The following is a 15,554-nucleotide window of genomic DNA, read 5'->3' as shown; positions in this document are numbered from 1 at the left end:
TGTAGAAGGTATCCATTTTTATTCCCCTGGCAAGTTTCCACAACAAAGCCAGATGCTTCTTCCAGGCATGGTAGGCAACAATCGGAAAATGTAAAAGATCCATCACTTGTCTGACATTTGCAGTCCTTCACCTCCCATATGAAACAGTGGTGGGTCACGCTCTTAGGCTACTCGATGACTGTCACATCTCATTATGGCAGTCAACATTTGAAGTTTCTCAACAACTTTTTTTTATTTTTACAGTCGAGTCCTGGAAGCATTGGATACCCTTTGCTGAGTTCTAAACACACATTTGGGAAAGCAACCGACTTAATATCTGATCTTTAATTAATCAATTTTTGCCCAAGGAGTTGTCGGCATTATTTCAAAGCAGATTGAATCAGCCTGTTGGTTGACTTGATCAAGAAATGAAACAGAAAAGTGTCAACCTCAAGTGAACTTTCTAACAGATGGGATCGACTCCTTGAAACCAAAGGTCATTATTTGAAGATCACTCTTCTGACTGGAGGGAATCACTGAAGCCAACACTAATCAAGCCATAATTGCTCAATACATTATTCAAAGGCCTTATTACGGTTTGTCATTTCCAAGATGGCTGGGTAATATATCGCTGCCCGCCTGAAATATGCTTTGTAATACATCATTAGCAGAAAATCAGAGTGATGGCTTTCCTTTCTTTGCCGTAGCCTTTGTGACTGGGACAGTTACAGATAGTCAATCTTTTTTTATGAATCACTTTGAACATTACATGACCTTTACGCAACAGCTCAGAAACGGACAGGTTGATAAGTAACAGACGCAGTATGTCAAACAAATGTCAACATTTAAGGCAGATCCTCCTGCATGGATTGCCCTTAGGCCCCCAGGGGAATTACTAATCAATGGGTTAGGACCGTCGCTGATATCAATACATGACAACTGACAATACGATTCACCTAACAGACTAAAGGACGGCAATCCGTCTCTCTCCAACACGTTGTGTTGCAAAGGTACTGGTCAGTTGTCGAATCATGCTCCTGTCCCCTCCTCACTCTTTCCTAACAGGGATTTACAGCTGTGAATAGCGCTGATGGTCTGCTAGAGAGAGAGGTCTGCATTAATTATCCCCTCCTCTCATTGCCAACAGTGACACGGACTCCGCCGTGAGAGTCAGCTGTCAATTACCACAGGCGTTACCAGTGGCGTTACCAGTGGTCCTCTGTAGCTCAGCTGGTAGAGCACGGCGCTTGTAACGCCAAGGTAGTGGGTTCGATCCCCGGGACCACCCATACACAAAAATGTATGCACGCATGACTGTAAGTCGCTTTGGATAAAAGCGTCTGCTAAATGGCATATTATTATTATTATTATTATAAATTAGATCCAGACCAAGACCTCAACCACAATTAAAGCATGGACTCTCCAGGAGAGCATCTAAAAAGAAGAGGACACAGTTCACCAAAAACCCAATTACGAGCTTGTGAAGGTAGCTACCAACAGCGAGAGATCTTTTGAAAACCAAGACGCTTGGAGTCACCTTTGCACTCCTCTCGAAATATGTCAGTCAAGGTTAGACGAGAATAGGGGAATGAGAAACTTTCAATTAGGTGAATGGAATTAGAAACGTTTGGTTTATTACACTGAAAAAAACTAGAAAATAAAAAAGAACCAGCCCAGTGGATATGCACAGGGCAACGACACAGAACATGCAGTTTCACGTCCAAAACCATTTAATTAGGATTAAATGATATACAAATAGACCATTTACAAAATGTCTACTACAGAGACAGACCAGTGGCATCCAAAACACACACTTTCACAAACTCAAAATAGTGTGACTATTTTTAAGATATATTTTTTTCAAGAACAATTTTTTTAAAACATTGTACAATCTAAAAAAATAACAATAATAGAAACATATATTTCACAGTTGAAGGGAGAGAGCACATGACATGCAGTCTTTGGTGCAGAAAACATTCGCTACACGGTAGTTTCGTGTTTCCATAGGCCAGTTTTTATGTTGGCCGAGCCCGAGCTCTCTGTATTGATTATGGGCACGATCTGCCCATTGTTTTTGAGCGTGCCGTTTTGTGTAGCCAGGTTGAGCCCGTACGACTTGGGCTGGCCATCCACCAGTTCTGTGTTATTGGGCTGCTTTATGCTACTACTGTCTTTACTCGTAACGGAAGCAGAAGTCCCAACCCCCTCACCTTCTCCTCCTTCTCCACCGGTTCCTACTGTTATTCCTACACTTCCACTTCCAACTACTCCGATAGCCCCGTTGCCCAGGGCGCTAGTGCTGCCCCCTCCCTTGTCAGCGTAGCGCGAGCGTCGGGGCAGGGACGTGCTGGCGTCGCTGCTGTCCTGTTGCATCTGGCTCTGGTGGCGCTCCCTGTAAGCCATGTAGGCTGCCCGTCGGCTGCACCGCGCCTGCTGACTGTCGTGGTGTTCGTGGCGATGCCGCCTGTGGGGGGCGCTCTGCAAGCTGCCATCCACGCTGGTGGGTACGTCATATGCGTACTCACGCAGCACCGTGAGTCGGCTGGCCCGGTGGGCCCGCGCCCTGTTCTTGTGATGCCGGCCCGCGTGTCCGTTGGCGGCGGGATTGTTGTTGTTGTTGACAGGCCGGAACTGCACCTCCACGGGCGCCACGTGCATCTTGATCTCGTTGTCCACCGAGTGCTCTGTCAGGCTGTTGTCCAGCAAGGCTGCCCCATTGGCGGGCAGGGGTAGTAGGGGCAAGGATTTGTTCTGCGCTGCCTCTGCATGCAGATTGGTCAGTTTACTTCCCTGGGTGGAGTTTCGCACACTGGGGCCACTCTTATTGGTGCAGGATGACTCTGCGCTGCTGTGGGCGCACTTGGCCGCATCGCCATTGCCCCCACCAACCGACCCAGCCGCGGACGCCGTGGACGCCCCCGGCAGCGGCAGCAGGGCGTCCTCCTGCGCAGAGTAGGCCCGTCTCTCGGGGCAACAGGCCTGGGCCCAGTGGCGCCTCATGTCCTGGCGGTTGACGCAGTGATGCGCGATCAAAAAGCCACCCAGAGCCAGCGCCACCATGCCAAACAGGCAGGAGAACACCAGGTCAGCCGGCCTCTCCTGGGACACGGCCATGGCGCCAAACACCCACAGTGCTGCGTAGAGCCCCAGAGCCGCGGCCACTCCCAGGAGCTGCAGCGCGAACGTATGCTCGTTCTCCAGTGCTGACAGGGACATGGCATGGGGAGCCGACACCGTGGAGGACGAGGCGTCGTGGGGCTGGAGGTGGAGGAGGGCGGCCGGGACGTCTCCGGCATCGCTGCCCGCTACCGCCAGCCGCTGTTGCTCCTCGGCGGGTTCCTTGAGTTCATAGCGGCGCTCGGGGTGGCGTCGCAGCTGGAGGAGGATGCTAAGGAAGTACATGCAGTCCACGAAGACAATGAAGCCGACGGGGCCGTAGAAGGCCCCCAGGCTGGGCTCCCACGCCATCCAGCAACTGAGGAGAGACACAGAAGGGTAAGGCATCAGTACAAACATACAGTCAATATTTATGTAAATGTAGTACACACGCACAATATCATACACACAAATGTATTATGCAGATGTGTCGATATATCAGCTGCCTTCAGCAAAAACATACGTTGGCAATGAAGCCATAAGACACGTATGACATGACAAATCTTTGCCCGATGAGTCACTGGATGAGTCAAGTGTCAGCCATTCAAGTGGTCCACAAACCTTTTCAAAATGATAACAACTTCAACGTCGTTTCATGTTTGACTCAACTCTTATCTCATTAAATCAGGTAAAAACACACATGCACGCATTGAGTCTCTTTGTTTTAAACATCCTGCTTTTCCCATTCTCAGAGTATCTGTTCCGGAACATTCCACAGGGCGGATTCCATTCGTCTCAGTAGCTGCAAATTAATTAAACTCCAAAGACTTCAGACAGATACAGGACCAGATTTCCAAATTACAACCCAAACAGCTGCCACCATAAAGAGAGAGAGAAAGAAAGAGGGAGAGAAATAGAGAGAGGGAAAGAAAGAGCGAGAGAGAGACAGAAAGAGAGAAGAGAGAACACAAGAACAGAGAGAGGGAAAAAGAGAAGAAAGAGATAGATAGACAGACTAGGAAAATGGCAGCAGACGTGAGGTGCCGAGACACGCTATAAATAGCGCTACCCAATCGGGCTCTCAGAACTTCACAGGGACTCAGAACTTTTCCTACCCCCCCTAAATATTTGTTATTTACATAAAGCCACGCACACGCATTCTGGCCAGTCGATAACAAAAAGCGATTTCTCTTGGATCTAGTTTTATATATACACAAAGCCTTCTGTCGATATAAAACATAACATAATTTCCATAAACACACACTGTAGTATAAGAACTAATTGGTTTCCATACAATGTGACAGTAAACTGGCACTACTTACTATGGTGCGTTGGTTTGGCTACCGTAGTTCTTGATGTTGGCGGCTGCGGTTATGCCACAGACGATGATCGGTATCCCTCCACCTATTAGGTAGAACCTGGTAGGAAAAGGTAGTGGGAAAAGAACTGAGTAGGACCTGCTTGGGATCAAATTGGTGGTGAGCTGGTTGCAGAGGTGGTATGTGTGATTCAGGCCTCTATACTGACACCATGTGGTGGGCATTAGACCAACACAACACTAACCAACCTCTGTCTCCACAAGTCACTGAAATAAGAGAAACCTAATAACATAATAGTATTAGCAGCTCCTTGTAAAGGGAGAGAAATGCAAAATGTGATTGTACAGCATTTCAACTGATCATCGTCCACACACTAAACAGTTAGTCTGACTCGCTATAATGACCAAGCCTTTTCATAACTGTGCATTGTGGAAACTGTAGTATTTTACCTCAGCATGGGTCGTGGAGGGGGCGGGGGCTCGTCCAGCTCTTCGTAGCGCTTGGCCTTGCGGGTCACCTGCTTGTAGATGTTCCGTGCCGTCACGCCCACCCACAGAGCTGTGGCCAGGGTCGAGTAGTGCAGAACGATGCCCACCTGAAAGAAATCACCACCAAGCTCAGTCACGATCAAGATCCCACTTTAAACAAACAACTTCATTCTGAAAATGTTCAGTGCGCAAAAACGGTATGAGTGTAATAAGTTTCATGATTTTATGAAAAAGTTCAAGATTTGTTGACATATTGCCTGGACTATAGAAAGGCTTTATAGAGCACTCATAAATTCTACATAAGCACTACATAGATGCTTCAATTATGAGCAAAATACTACGCATTCTGAAAACTCACTTCATAAAATGTTATTGTACCAATTGTCAGTTTGTAAAATTCCTTGACAAAGTAGAGACTAGCTGTAGGATATCCTTTATTCCAGGTGGAAAACCGTTCTTTTCCAAGATGTTCTCTACCAGCCGGGCCCTTTGTGTTCAGGACAATGAATAAATGAAAGAAGCCAGTGCAGATCAGCAGGGGGTGCTACACTGCCTTCAGCTGAAGTACAAATCTATGCTTCAGAGAAATAAGACTGAGTCCCGTTTCTCCACCCTTCTCCCAAAGTGTGCACTTCCACAATGATGGAAACGGCAAGTGTGCAAGTGTACACTTTGGGAGAAGGGTGGAGAAACGGGACCCAGCCAAATGTACCTCCTCCACAACATCTTGAGATCCCCATATAATTGTGAGATGCTTTTAGCAAGGGAAGGCAGGTTTGGCAGTCTGGCTGTCAGCCTGGTAGGCAGATAGGCTGGAACACCAGGGAGGTTATGGTGGGGGGTAGGGGGGGATACTCACAGCTTGGCACACGCTGGCGTAGCGCGTCTGGTTGATGCCAACCACGAAGACGCCGCAGGTGAGGAAGATGTGGAGGCAGAGGTTCACAAGCATGTGCCAGAACTTACGGCTGATCCGGACAGACCTGGACACGCAACCACATAGAATTAACATAGTGAGAATAATATCAGGGAATAAAATATAGTCTATTCGTATGTTTGATTCACTCAAATTCTGTTGCTATTTTGAACGGGTTTGGAGTGGTAGAGATGTGCTTGTGGAGGGGTGAAAATATAAGTGGAGACTGGACAGTATTGGTTCCCAAACTTCCTTGCATTGTGACCCAACCAATAAGAAACATTCTGGCCTCAAATCTTATGCTGCGACCTGAAAGCGAGTCACAGTCCACCATTTGGTAATATACACTGTATTAGATACAGTACTAATAGTAAGATGTGTACTTGGTATCTTACGCACTTGGTATAAACTGTTTTAGATTCTACTAGCAGATAGAGCTGTTACCTGTGGTGGTATATGTAGCTGATGATGATGGCCAGTAGACAGAGCAGCAGGACGATAGCTGTGGCGTAGATGACTGGGTGGAGAGGCTCAATGCTGGGAGAGAAATACTCCACTCCAGTAAGATCCTGTGGGATACACACATCAAATGTTAGAATGTCATCACTTTAGACAATGTGTCATACAATAACAAATTAACCCTGAAGAAAAGGTACGCGCCAATTTCGTCAACTCAGGAGATTGTCATGTGGTTGAGCCATAACTAAACAGGTAGTGTTTATAAAGCGTGTGAACTGAAAGAGATGTTGAGCTCTTGTCTTGAAAAGGCTAATGTCTCAAAAAAAAGTATGGTTGTCACGATATCAGTATCCTACTACTCAGAAGTATCATGGCAAGAAAATAAAACAAGAAGCGTACTGCATTTACTGAGGAAATTAGCCCTAATGTTGGAAACAAACAACCTTATGTTGTCACCCATAGTCACATTTGTTCATTGAGTTTAAAGGCCATTAAACCCCTGGCCACCCACCATGAGCACGGCGTAGTTGCTGAGCGAGTCACAGGAGAGCGTGGTGAAGTTGTCGTGGTGCCGCAGGAGACGGCAGCCCTCGCTCTGCCAGCCGCCCTGCCCGCCCAGCAGGCTGAAGTTCCAACAGGCGGGCACGGCGTCCGAGCCGTGGGCAAACCTCCGCAGCGTGGCGTTCACCGGGACACGCAGTCCGCGCAGCTGGAAACCCTCTGACCAATCAGAGAGGGAAAGAGAGCGAGAGAGAGAGATGAGGAGAGAGAAAGAGACCGAGAGGTGTTAGTCTTGTCGATCAAATCATGTTCTGGTGCTTGTATTTATTGATATTTTTTTAGCTACATTTTCTAAAATCCACTGTAAGACAAAAGATATTGCCATTTCACACATAACTGATGGAGAATAAAATGTCCTCACACATTTTTACTACACACAACTCAACTTTTTAAGCTTTCTCGTACAATATAAAATGTCAAATTACAGATGGATCCCTAAATCAAAAGTCTTTGCAAGCTTTAATCATAATCTATTAATTAAAACTACATTTATGTTGCCCAAACTGCAAAATTCACTCTTAAAACAAGTCACAACAATATCTTGAACAAAACCATCTAATAGTCTACTGGTACAGTGGGGTCCATGTCAGCCTCACCTATCTTGGCCAGGAGCACGGGGGTGGCCACATTCCTCCTCTTCCCCCCGTCAGCCAGCAGGGTGGAGTTGCCCGTGGAGGGGAAGAGCTTGCCGTTGCGGAAGGCCAGCAGGTGAAGCTTGTAGACGTTGTCGTCGGCCTGGCCCAGGTACTGAGAGAACAAAGATGGGGGGAGCTGCAGGGACGCCTCCACTATGGTGTTCTAGGGAGAGACAAATATTATTTGATTTGATTTATTCTTTATTTAGTCCCATAGAGATAAAAAGTATGATTGAGTGTACAGCATAATGTGGGATTCTTGTTAACGTTTTAGTCTACAGTTCATTGTTTACTTGGCATTTAGTTAGAAAAGACATGGTTAGATAATACATGGTTGTATGGTAAGCTGTCCTTAGGTTAGTGCTATGTGTGAACCTCACAAGACAACACACCTCGTTTTGAGAAAACATTTGAAGGGGCAATGATGGTGATATCTTAAATGAATGATGCATAATTTTCAGTCTACATACAGTGGGGAAAAAAAGTATTTAGTCAGCCACCAATTGTGCAAGTTCTCCCACTTAAAAAGATGAGAGAGGCCTGTAATTTTCATCATAGGTACACGTCAACTATGACAGACAAAATTAGAAGTTTTTTTCCGGAAAATCACATTGTAGGATTTTTTATGAATTTATTTGCAAATTATGGTGGAAAATAAGTATTTGGTCAATAACAAAAGTTTCTCAATACTTTGTTATATACCCTATATACACAGGTCAAATGTTTTCTGTAAGTCTTCACAAGGTTTTCACACACTGTTGCTGGTATTTTGGCCCATTCCTCCATGCAGATCTCCTCTAGAGCAGTGATGTTTTGGGGCTGTCGCTGGGCAACACGGACTTTCAACTCCCTCCAAAGATTTTCTATGGGGTTGAGATCTGGAGACTGGCTAGGCCACTCCAGGACCTTGAAATGCTTCTTACGAAGCCACTCCTTCGTTGCCCGAGCGGTGTGTTTGGGATCATTGTCATGCTGAAAGACCCAGCCACGTTTCATCTTCAAAACCCTTGCTGATGGAAGGAGGTTTTCACTCAAAATCTCACGATACATGGGCCCATTCATTCTTTCCTTTACACGGATCAGTCGTCCTGGTCCCTTTGCAGAAAAACAGCCCCAAAGCATGATGTTTCCACCCCCCATGCTTCACAGTAGGTATGGTGTTCTTTGGATGCAACTCAGCATTCTTTGTCCTCCAAACACGACGAGTTGAGTTTTTACCAAAAAAGTTCTATTTTGGTTTCATCTGACCATATGACATTCTCCCAATCCTCTTCTGGATCATCCAAATGCACTCTAGCAAACTTCAGATGGGCCTGGACATGTACTGGCTTAAGCAGGGGGACACGTCTGGCACTGCAGGATTTGAGACCCTGGCGGCGTAGTGTGTTACTGATGGTAGGCTTTGTTACTTTGGTCCCAGCTCTCTGCAGGTCATTCACTAGGTCCCCCTGTGTGGTTCTGGGATTTTTGCTCACCGTTCTTGTGATCATTTTGACCCCACGGGGTGAGATCTTGTGTGGAGCCCCAGATCGAGGGAGTTTATCAGTGGTCTTGTATGTCTTCCATTTCCTAATAATTGCTCCCACAGTTGATTTCTTCAAACCAAGCTGCTTACCTATTGCAGATTCAGTCTTCCCAGCCTGGTGCACGTCTACAATTTTGTTTCTGGTGTCCTTTGACCGCTCTTTGGTCTTGGCCATAGTGGAGTTTGGAGTGTGACTGTTTGAGGTTGTGGACAGGTGTCTTTTATACTGATAACAAGTTCAAACAGGTGCCATTAATACAGGTAACGAGTGGAGGACAGAGGAGCCTCTTAAAGAAGAAGTTACAGGTCTGTGAGAGCCAGAAATCTTGCTTGTTTGTAGGCGACCAAATACTTATTTTCCACCATAATTTGCAAATAAATCCATTAAAAATCCTACAATGTGATTTTCTGGATTTTTTTTCCTCAATTTGTCTGTCATAGTTGACGTGTACCTATGATGAAAATTACAGGCCTCTCTCATCTTTTTAAGTGGGAGAACTTGCACAATTGGTGGCTGACTAAATACTTTTTTTCCCCACTGTATTGTTAAGGCTAATGGGACCTGTTTCAATGACCATGACCGCTTCTGCTTGCTCTTTGCATTCCTGGATACTGACCTTAAGAGCGAGGCTGGACAGGGTGCTGGTGACGTTACACTTGAAGCTGAGCTGGCGGTCAGGGTTGCCGTCCAGGTCTATGCGTGGGCCCAGGTCTCGGAGAGCCATGCGTTCAGGCATCAGCTTCTGGAACAGTGTGCAGGTCATGCCGTTGAAGCTGCTCGCCTTGATGGCGTGGGCCTCCAGGGCGATGTTATGGGAATTCTGGGAACGAATTATAGGAATAAGAGAAATAAAAATACACAAGGTCAAATAAACAACAATAAGATCAGATGTGCTTTTATATTCCGATAATGTAACACGCATACAAACGCCGTCTCCCAATGACATCAATGCATTTATGCCCGATGCAGTTTAGGATTCGGTAATATGATCTCATAATTTGCTGTGATCTTACGGTGGAGTAGGCCTGGGTTCCGCTGGCTAGGCGGTGTACAGCGATCCTCTGGAGACACTCCACGATGCGGGAGCAGGCCCTGGCCTCGCGCTGAGCCATCCACAGCACCCGCTCATCAGCATGCATCAGATTACTGGAGATGTCCACCATCACGTCCCCCAACTGAGACAGAGAGAGAGAGAGAGAGAGAGAGAGAGAGAGCAGGGTTAACAGACACACCAAGACACCACAGAACGACACACAGTTACCTGCACATACACACAGGGCCACACACAGGCACACGCATACACCAGCCATATCAATCGAAACAATGGAGTGCTTTGTTTTCTTCTAACACTCAACGTCGTCTTTATTATCATCACTGTGGAAATACCTGAATTTGAGCCTTCGGTTCAGCGCTATCTCCATGAGTGCTGACGAAGTGCACAGGTCTCAACCAGGTGCAACATACAAAGCCTTCCCCAATGAGCTCAAACTCAAAATGTTGTTTTTATTATAATAACTGTAGAAATAACCGGATTTGAGCCTTCGGTTCCTCTCAGCGCTATCTCCATGAGTGCCGACTGAGGGCACAGGTCTCAACCAGGTACAACATTCAAAGCCTTCCCCAATGAGCTCAAACTCAAAATGTTGTTTTTATTATAATAACTGTGGAAATAACCGAATTTGAGCCTTCGGTTCCTCTCAGCGCTCATCATCTCCATGAGTGCTGATGGAGGGCACAGGGCTCTTGACCAGGTGCAACATTCAAAACCTTCCCCAATGAGCACAAACTGCCAGGTGTGAAACCCAACAGACAAAGAAACCTGACCCGGCCTTGCTTTGCAATCCCCCACAGCTCGACAGGAAAAATCCCCCATTCCAGATCCTATCTTATTCACTTTCATTCCGATTCCTCTGTGGATTTAAACAGGACAGGGTTGCTTTGTATCAACTATGAGGAGCATAATAACATAAAGGGTCCAAATATCAGCAGTAAGCTGGAGATGCATACAGTGTGTGGTGTGTTTACACCTCTGTCACTTGCACTCACAGTAAACATACACATACAAATACTACTACCTAGCTCTACTTATACCTTTATTTTGGTTCTGACCCTATTTCCTCTCATTACACCTATGCCTGAAGTCGTGCACGTGGGTGTTACTGTCCTCTCAGAGTGTGTCTGCGTCTTTATATGAACATCTTATACATCCATAAAGGAGGTACAATGTGGGACTGGGAGACTGAAGCGGGACTCACCTCCTTGTATTTCTCGGCAAACTTGCCAAACTTCTCGATCATCTCGGCCACGAAGATGACGTCCATCTTGTCTGAGAAGTTGGCGGCCTCAAATGTGTAGACGAGCAGCTGGCGGGCCGTGATCACCGCGTTGGTCATGTTCAGAGGCATCTAGAACACACACACACACACACACACAGACAGACAGACAGACACAGACAGACAGACAGACAGACAGACAGACAGACAGACAGACAGACAGACAGATTTAGAAGGACTGTACACAAGGTGAAAGCTTCAAAACAACACTTGAGTGTAGGAGGACAAAAATAATGGCAAAAGAAAGAGAGAAATAACAAATGAAGAGGGAAGACTGAAAATATGAAAACGAATGACAATTAGGAGGGAGATATACAATAAGTTGAAGAAAGAAAACAGACAGACAAAGAGAGCAAATCAAACATGGTCAGACAGAGTGTCATGGTCACCTGGTTGATGATGTAGAGGACACGGGTTACATCTTTCTGGTACTGGCAGCGGGAGTAGTCGTCCTCGGCCCACAGGCCCCCACGGTCACAACGCCGCCACGCACGCCGCTCCTCACCCACCGAGCCAGAGTAGATTCCCGCGCCCGACGCCAGCTTGTTGCAGAGCAGGTAGGCTGTGATGCCCGCTAGGGTACGAGGCCATCTGAGAGAGGGAAAGAGAGAGCATGAGTGAAGTCTTAGGCGGGTGGGTTTGCCACAATGTGGTGGCATGATTCACATGATGTGTTCCAGGAACATGTGATTATTCATCCGCATCAGCGGTTTACTCTGCTCAACATCATCATTTAAAAAACTGTGGAGAGCTTTTGTTCCTGCCAGTACTACTTATTTACTCAATGGATTATATGCTTTTGACAGTTACTCAACTGGGTCATATTCATTAGTGCACACCGTGCCAAAACAGTGTACAAATTAAGCTATTGGAAGTTCAGGTTAGTAAGGTTGGTGCCTAATGAATGCGACCCAGATATTACTACTAACAACAAGTCTAATATTCAGCCACTAGGTGGTGCCACAGAGCTGAGCTTGTTCCACAAAGAACTGTCTGGTACAAACTTGTTTACCTCAAAAAGTCCATTAAAATTAAACAAGTACCTGATTAAATAAGACAATAGATTGATATTAGATTAATACAATATATTAATATATTAGATTAATAAAATAGATTAATACAACTACAAACATTTACCTGAAACATTTCTCAGACAGATTACCGACTAATAGTAACCTAGTCTAGTGAAACATGTGATAGTGAAAGTATCACCCCCACACCTGAAGTCTCCCTTGTTGTTGGACACTCTGTCGGGTGGGCAGTACTTGGCGGAGCTCTCCAGAACCACAATGTGGACGGTGCGGGTGGTGTTCCCTCGGCTGGTCCTCACACGACACTCCCAGTTCCCAGTAGAAGCAGGCTGGATGTTGGAGATGGTCAACGCACTGAGTGAAGAACAGAGGGGAACAAGTAAATAAAATATTACTGCCAAAGACAGAAAGAGAGAGTAGACTGTTTCAACCATTAATTTCCAGTCCAAAAGTGGTGCCCCAGCTGGTCTCTTGCTGCCTATTGCTTCACTGATTTAAAGAGGGTTAGGTCACTTGTGCTGTGTGGAAACAATCAATCAAATTGTATTTACATAGCCATTTTTACAATAACATTCGTCATCCAGTGCTTGACAGTTACCTTGCCTTAACCTCCAAGCAGCAGTAGTGGTGAGGGAAAAACTCCCTGGAGTAAGAAACCTTGGGAGGAACCAGACTCTATTCATCTAAGGGTGCCTTTCTCCTTACCATGGTCTTCTATCTATCCACCCACCCGCCCGTACGCCCGTCCACCCAACAGTACCGTCCCCCTTACCTGGCGATGAGGGAGCAGTTCTGTACCATGCTCTTCTCGATGAAGATGCCCTGGGCTGCGTCGGGCTCCACCATGCGGCCGTCCTGGTACCACAGAACCTGCATGTCCTCCGCCACGAACGAGGCCTGGCACTGGAAGGGCAGGCTGTCGCCCTGGAACACGATCTGACGCTGGGACGGAGTCAGCTGGAAGGAAGGCAGTTCCAGGGGTGCATCTGGAGGGTGGGGGAGAATGGGGTTACATTTTAGTGCATTTGTGTAGACCTTTTTTCAAGTGTGTGTGTGCACATGAGTATGTATGTGCGAGTATGTGTGTGTCTCTAGGCTGCATGTCTGGGTAGGATTGGGTTAATTCAAGTAATTTGTTCACAAATTAATTATTCTCCTCAGGGGATCCCTTCAATAGTCAAATGTTGGTCCTATTTGTCACTCGGTCATGTGTCTCCACTTGTGAAAGATGTGCCACGTATTTCCTAACCCGTGCAGTGAAGAGTGCCAAACCGATAAGACAGGGCAAGCACAAACAAACGCTGCAGTGCTCCGTACTACTGGCCCTTCCTTTATCGCTTGTGCCATTGGACAACTCATATTCCCAAATACACCAGTAACTAAAGGACTATGCCCTCTATGCTGCACACCGCATCAAGCCATCTCTGAACTGAACACAAAATAACTGCACTATACTGCATTTTCTCTCAGTTCATCTCTCTGCATTTAGATACAGTATATTTGTATATATACTGTTTATTCTCTTATAGCTCTATGCTCACTCTACCTAGTTGTATATATAATGTATGTAAACAAACTCCGCTGTCTGTATTCTGTCTCTAAATGTAGTCGATCACTAGCAGCACCATATCACCAAGTACCTCTCTGAGTATGTATAAAGGTACCCTACTTGGCGAATTAATGTGATTCTGATTCTGAGTGCAGAACCAAATGATAGAGCGGTTGTACGTCCATCTTTACATCTATACTGTACAGCTAAAGTCGGAAGTTTACGTACACTTAGGTTGAAGTCATTAAAACTCGTTTTTCAACCACTCCACACATTTCTTGTTAACAAACTTTAGTTTTGGCAAGTCAGTTAGGACATCTACTTTGTGCATGACACAAGTAATTTTTCCAACAATTGTTTACAGACAGATTATTTCACTTATAATTCACTGTATCACAATTCCAGTGGGTCAGAAGTTTACATACACTAAGTTGACTGTGCCTTTAAACAGCTTGGAAAATTCCAGAAAATGATGTCATGGCTTTAGAAGCTTCTGATAGGCTAATTGACACCATTTGAGTCAATTGGAGGTGTACCTGTGGATGTATTTCAAAGCCTACCTTCAAACTCAGTGCCTCTTTGCTTGACATCATGGGAAAATCAAAAGAAATTAGCCAAGACCTCAGAAAACAAATTGTAGACCTCCACAAGTCTGGTTCATCCTTGGGAGCAATTTCCAAACGCCTGAAGGTACCACGTTCATCTGTACAAACAATAGTACGCAAGTATAAACACCATGGGACCACGCAGCCGTCATACCGCTCAGGAAGGAGACGCGTTCTGTCTCCTAGAGATGAACGTACTTTGGTGAGAAAAGTGCAAATAAATCCCAGAACAACAGCAAAGGACCGTGTGAAGATGCTGGAGGAAACGGGTACAAAAGTATCTATATCCACAGTAAAACGAGTCCTATATCGACATAACCTGAAAGGCCACTCAGCAAGGAAGAAGCCACTGCTCTAAAACCGCCATAAAAAAGTCAGACTACGGTTTGCAACTGCAGATGGGGACAAAGATCGTACTTTTTGGAGAAATGTCCTCTGGTCTGATGAAACAAAAATATAACTGTTTGGCCATAATGACCATCGTTATGTTTGGAGGAAAAAGGGGGATGCTTGCAAGCCAAAGAACACCATCCCAACCGTGAAGCACGGGGGTGGCAGCATCATGCTGTGGAGGTGCTTTGCTGCAGGAGGGACTGGTGCATTTCACAAAATAGATGTCATCATGAGGAAGGAAAATTATGTGGATATATTGAAGCAACATCTCAAGACATCAGTCAGGAAGGTAAAGCTTGGTCGCAAATTGGTCTTCCAAATGGACAATGACCCCAAGCATACTTCCAAAGTTGTGGCAAAATGGCTTAAGGATAACAAAGTCAAAGTTTTGGAGTGGCCATCACAAAGCCCTGACCACAATCCTATAGAAAATGTGTGGGCAGAACTGAAAAAGTGTGTGCGAGCAAGGAGGCCTACAAACCTGACTCAGTTACACCAGCTCTGTCAGGAGGAATGGACCAAAATACACCCAACTTATTGTGGGAAGCTTGTGGAAGGCTACTCGAAACGTTTGACCCAAGTTAAACAATTTAAAGGCAATGCTACCAAATACTAATTGAGTGTATGTAAACTTCTGACCCACTGGGAATGTGATGAAAGAAAT

The 15,554-nt window shown here is 45.8% G+C and overlaps 1 protein-coding gene across 1 annotated transcript in view; it reads right to left on the bottom strand.

Annotated features, from left to right (window-relative positions):
* Positions 1–1,591: 1,591 nt before the first annotated feature.
* The window catches only part of LOC121571184 (adhesion G protein-coupled receptor A3-like), a 50,763-nt gene continuing 36,800 nt past the window's right edge, over positions 1,592–15,554 (bottom strand). The window contains exons 7-19 of the mRNA XM_041882535.2: positions 13,116–13,329; positions 12,533–12,697; positions 11,702–11,903; positions 11,235–11,384; positions 9,993–10,154; positions 9,596–9,799; positions 7,415–7,616; positions 6,769–6,977; positions 6,243–6,367; positions 5,742–5,865; positions 4,844–4,989; positions 4,398–4,493; positions 1,592–3,454 (exon numbers count right to left, since the gene is read on the bottom strand). Coding sequence (XP_041738469.2) covers positions 1,960–3,454; positions 4,398–4,493; positions 4,844–4,989; positions 5,742–5,865; positions 6,243–6,367; positions 6,769–6,977; positions 7,415–7,616; positions 9,596–9,799; positions 9,993–10,154; positions 11,235–11,384; positions 11,702–11,903; positions 12,533–12,697; positions 13,116–13,329 — 3,494 coding nt within the window. The 3' untranslated portion in view covers positions 1,592–1,959. The remainder of the gene's footprint in view (positions 3,455–4,397; positions 4,494–4,843; positions 4,990–5,741; positions 5,866–6,242; positions 6,368–6,768; positions 6,978–7,414; positions 7,617–9,595; positions 9,800–9,992; positions 10,155–11,234; positions 11,385–11,701; positions 11,904–12,532; positions 12,698–13,115; positions 13,330–15,554) is intronic.

The sequence above is a fragment of the Coregonus clupeaformis genome, chromosome 8, assembly GCF_020615455.1.
Source record: "Coregonus clupeaformis isolate EN_2021a chromosome 8, ASM2061545v1, whole genome shotgun sequence".
Taxonomy (NCBI): Eukaryota; Metazoa; Chordata; class Actinopteri; order Salmoniformes; family Salmonidae; genus Coregonus; species Coregonus clupeaformis.
The sequence above is the reverse complement of the archived record's forward strand: the minus strand, read 5'-3'. Positions and strand labels throughout refer to the sequence as shown.